Source organism: Vicia villosa, linkage group LG7 (genome assembly GCF_029867415.1).
Source record: "Vicia villosa cultivar HV-30 ecotype Madison, WI linkage group LG7, Vvil1.0, whole genome shotgun sequence".
NCBI lineage: Eukaryota > Viridiplantae > Streptophyta > Magnoliopsida > Fabales > Fabaceae > Vicia > Vicia villosa.
The window spans coordinates 70,943,549-70,946,345 of record NC_081186.1 but is presented as its reverse complement, the minus strand read 5'-3'; the positions used below and the strand labels follow the sequence as shown (position 1 = coordinate 70,946,345).

Sequence of the window (2,797 nt, the reverse complement as noted above, 5' to 3'; positions counted from 1 at the left end):
CTGTAATATCACTTGCATAACACATGATCTCAAAAGGTAGAGACCAATCCGGGGCTACAATAATTGGTGCCGACACTAATTTTTGCTTTATTGTATCAAATGCTACGACACACTCTTTATCGAAAATAAAGGCTTTGTCCTTAACTAAAAGCGTAGTTAAAGGTTTTGCTATTTTAGAGAAGTCTCTTATGAATCTACGGTAAAAATCCGCATGCCCTAAGAAACATCGAATACCTTTTTCATTCATGGGAGGAGGCAATTTTGCTATGACTTCTATCTTTGCTTGGTCAACTTCTATTCCCTTATGAGAAATTTTGTGACCCAAAACTATACCTTCACGCACCATGAAGTGGCACTTCTCCCAGTTGAGGATTAAGTCGGTCTGTTGGCATCTTTCTAAAACAAGAGCAAGGTTAGTTAAGCAATTATCAAAAGACTTACCAAAAACAGAGAAGTCATCCATGAATACTTCCATATGCTTCTCAAGCATATCAGCAAAAATAGATTGCATGCATCTTTGAAATGTGGTCGGGGCATTACATAACCCGAATTGCAATCTTCTGTAGGCAAAAATACCAAAAGGGCATGTAAACGCGGTCTTCTCTTGGTCTTCTGGTGTCACAGCTATCTGATTATACCCCGAGTAGCCATCGAGGAAACAATAGTAGTCATGACCCGCTAACCTTTCTAACATCTGGTCGATGAAAGGCAACGGGGAGTGATCTTTTCTTGTTGCCAGATTTAATCTTCGGTAATCGATACAGACTCTCCACCCTGTAACTGTCCTCATGGGAATCAACTCATTCTTTTCATTCTTAATCACGGTAGTTCCGCCTTTCTTTGGCACCACATGAACTGGACTCTCCCATGAACTGTCAGATATTGGATATATCATCCCTGCGTCCAAAAGTTTTACCACCTCCTTTCTAACCACTTCCTTCATTGCTGGATTGAGTCGTCGTTGAGGTTGGACAACCGGTTTGTGATCATCTTCCATTAGGATTTTGTGCATGCAAATTGTTGGACTTATTCCTTTCAAATCTTCAATGGACCATCCAAGAGCACTCTTATACTTTTTAAGAACTTTGACAAGCTTATCTTCTTGAAGGAATTCAAGGTGGGAACTTCTGATGGCCGGGCACTTACTCTCAGTGTCTAAAAAGACATATTTGAGGTTCTCCGGTAATTGTTTTAGTTCAGCCCTTTCTTTTGTTCGTCTTTCTTCTCCTCCACCAAAGGTTGCCTAAGGTCTTCCCACCGGTTGTGTCGATAACCCTTAAAAGGTGGCAAAGCTTCCCTCATGGCTACAACTTCCGTATCTTCTTCATTAACTACTTCTTCTTTGTCAATAATTGATAAACTCAACACTCTTTCCAAAGGTAATTTAAGTGTTGTAAAGGAATTTTCATTCTCACTTATTTGATCAATCACCTCAATATGTTGACTCGTGGCCACATCATCCTTGTACTTCATGGTGTTTCGCACATCAATTTTTAACTCTTCATCATAAACTTTCAAGGTCATTGTACCTTCTTCTATGTCGATCAAGCATCTTCCGGTCTCTAAAAATGGTCTCCCCAGAATGATTGGTATCTCTTCATCTTCAGGCATCTCTAGAATAACAAAATCTATAGGGAATACGAACTTGTCGATCTTCACCAACACGTCTTCTACCACTCCGTAAGGTCTTTTCACCGATTGATCAGCAAACTAAAATGTCATTCGTGTATCTTGTACTTTACCTATTCCCAATCTTTTGTAAATGGATAATGGCATAAGACTTACACTTGTTCCCAAATCGATACGAGCTTTCTTGAAAGACCTATCCCCGATGGTACATGGAATAGTTACTGAACCTCGATCTTTCTTTTTAACCGGAATCTTCATGCTCTGCAAAATAGCACTACAAGTTTCAGTTAGAATAATCGGGTCACTGTCGATGGTTCGCTTCTTTGAAATTATATCTTTCATGAATTTCGCATAGGTAGGCATTTGCTCAAGTGCCTCTAAGAAAGGAATGTTCAGCTCAAGTTTCTTGAACATCTCCAAGAACTTTTCAAAAATTTTCTCATGTTGTTCTTTCTTCTTATTTCTTGTGGGGAAAGGGAGTTTAATTGCCGGTTTTGGTGTAATAACTTTTTATTTCACCACCCTTTCATCCCCAGTACCTTCTTGACTTGTACCCACATTTTTTTTAATCTCTAGATCAACTTCAATCAATAAATCTTCTTCTTCAGAATTCTTTTTAGGTGTTTCTTTTGACTTATTGCTCCTAGTTGTCATAGCGTTCACATGATTATTGTCTCTAGGATTAGTAACCGTAGCACTTGGTAGAGCGCCCTGTGGTTGAGTGTTGGTCATTTGTTGGGCAATATGACTAATTTGAATTTCCAGATTTTTGATTGAAGCTCCTGTGTTCCTCAGATTGCTCCTTGTTTCTTCCTGGAATTGAGAGTTTTGAGCTGCCATGTTTTCAATAGCGATCTCCCAATCTGCTTTCTTCGGTACCTGTTATTGGAATTGTTGTTGACCTTGAGTTTGGAACTGTTGTGGATGGTGTTGGAATTGTTGCTGGTATGATGGTTGTTGTGGAGGTCAGTATTGTTGTGATTGAGCTTGAAGTTGATATTGGTTGGGTCCCTGTTTTTGAACGTTTCCTTGTTGGTCTTTCCATGCGAAATTTGGATGGTTTTTCCATCCTGGATTATATGTGTTGGCGTATGGATTATTCTGCCTCAACATATGAATCTGTTTCACCTGTTCCTGTGTTGCTACACAGTGCATAGCAAAATGTGGA

At 39.4% G+C, this 2,797-nt stretch overlaps 1 protein-coding gene across 1 annotated transcript; it reads right to left on the bottom strand.

The window, feature by feature from the left end:
• Nucleotides 1–1,710: 1,710 nt before the first annotated feature.
• LOC131619293 (uncharacterized) lies at nt 1,711–2,469 on the bottom strand. The gene is made up of 2 exons (XM_058890405.1): nt 2,169–2,469; nt 1,711–2,006 (listed from the first exon to the last, which is right to left on the bottom strand). The coding sequence occupies exons 1-2, from the start codon at nt 2,467–2,469 to the stop codon at nt 1,711–1,713; spliced, it is 597 nt and encodes a 198-aa protein (XP_058746388.1).
• Between the last annotated feature and the right edge of the window lie 328 nt (nt 2,470–2,797).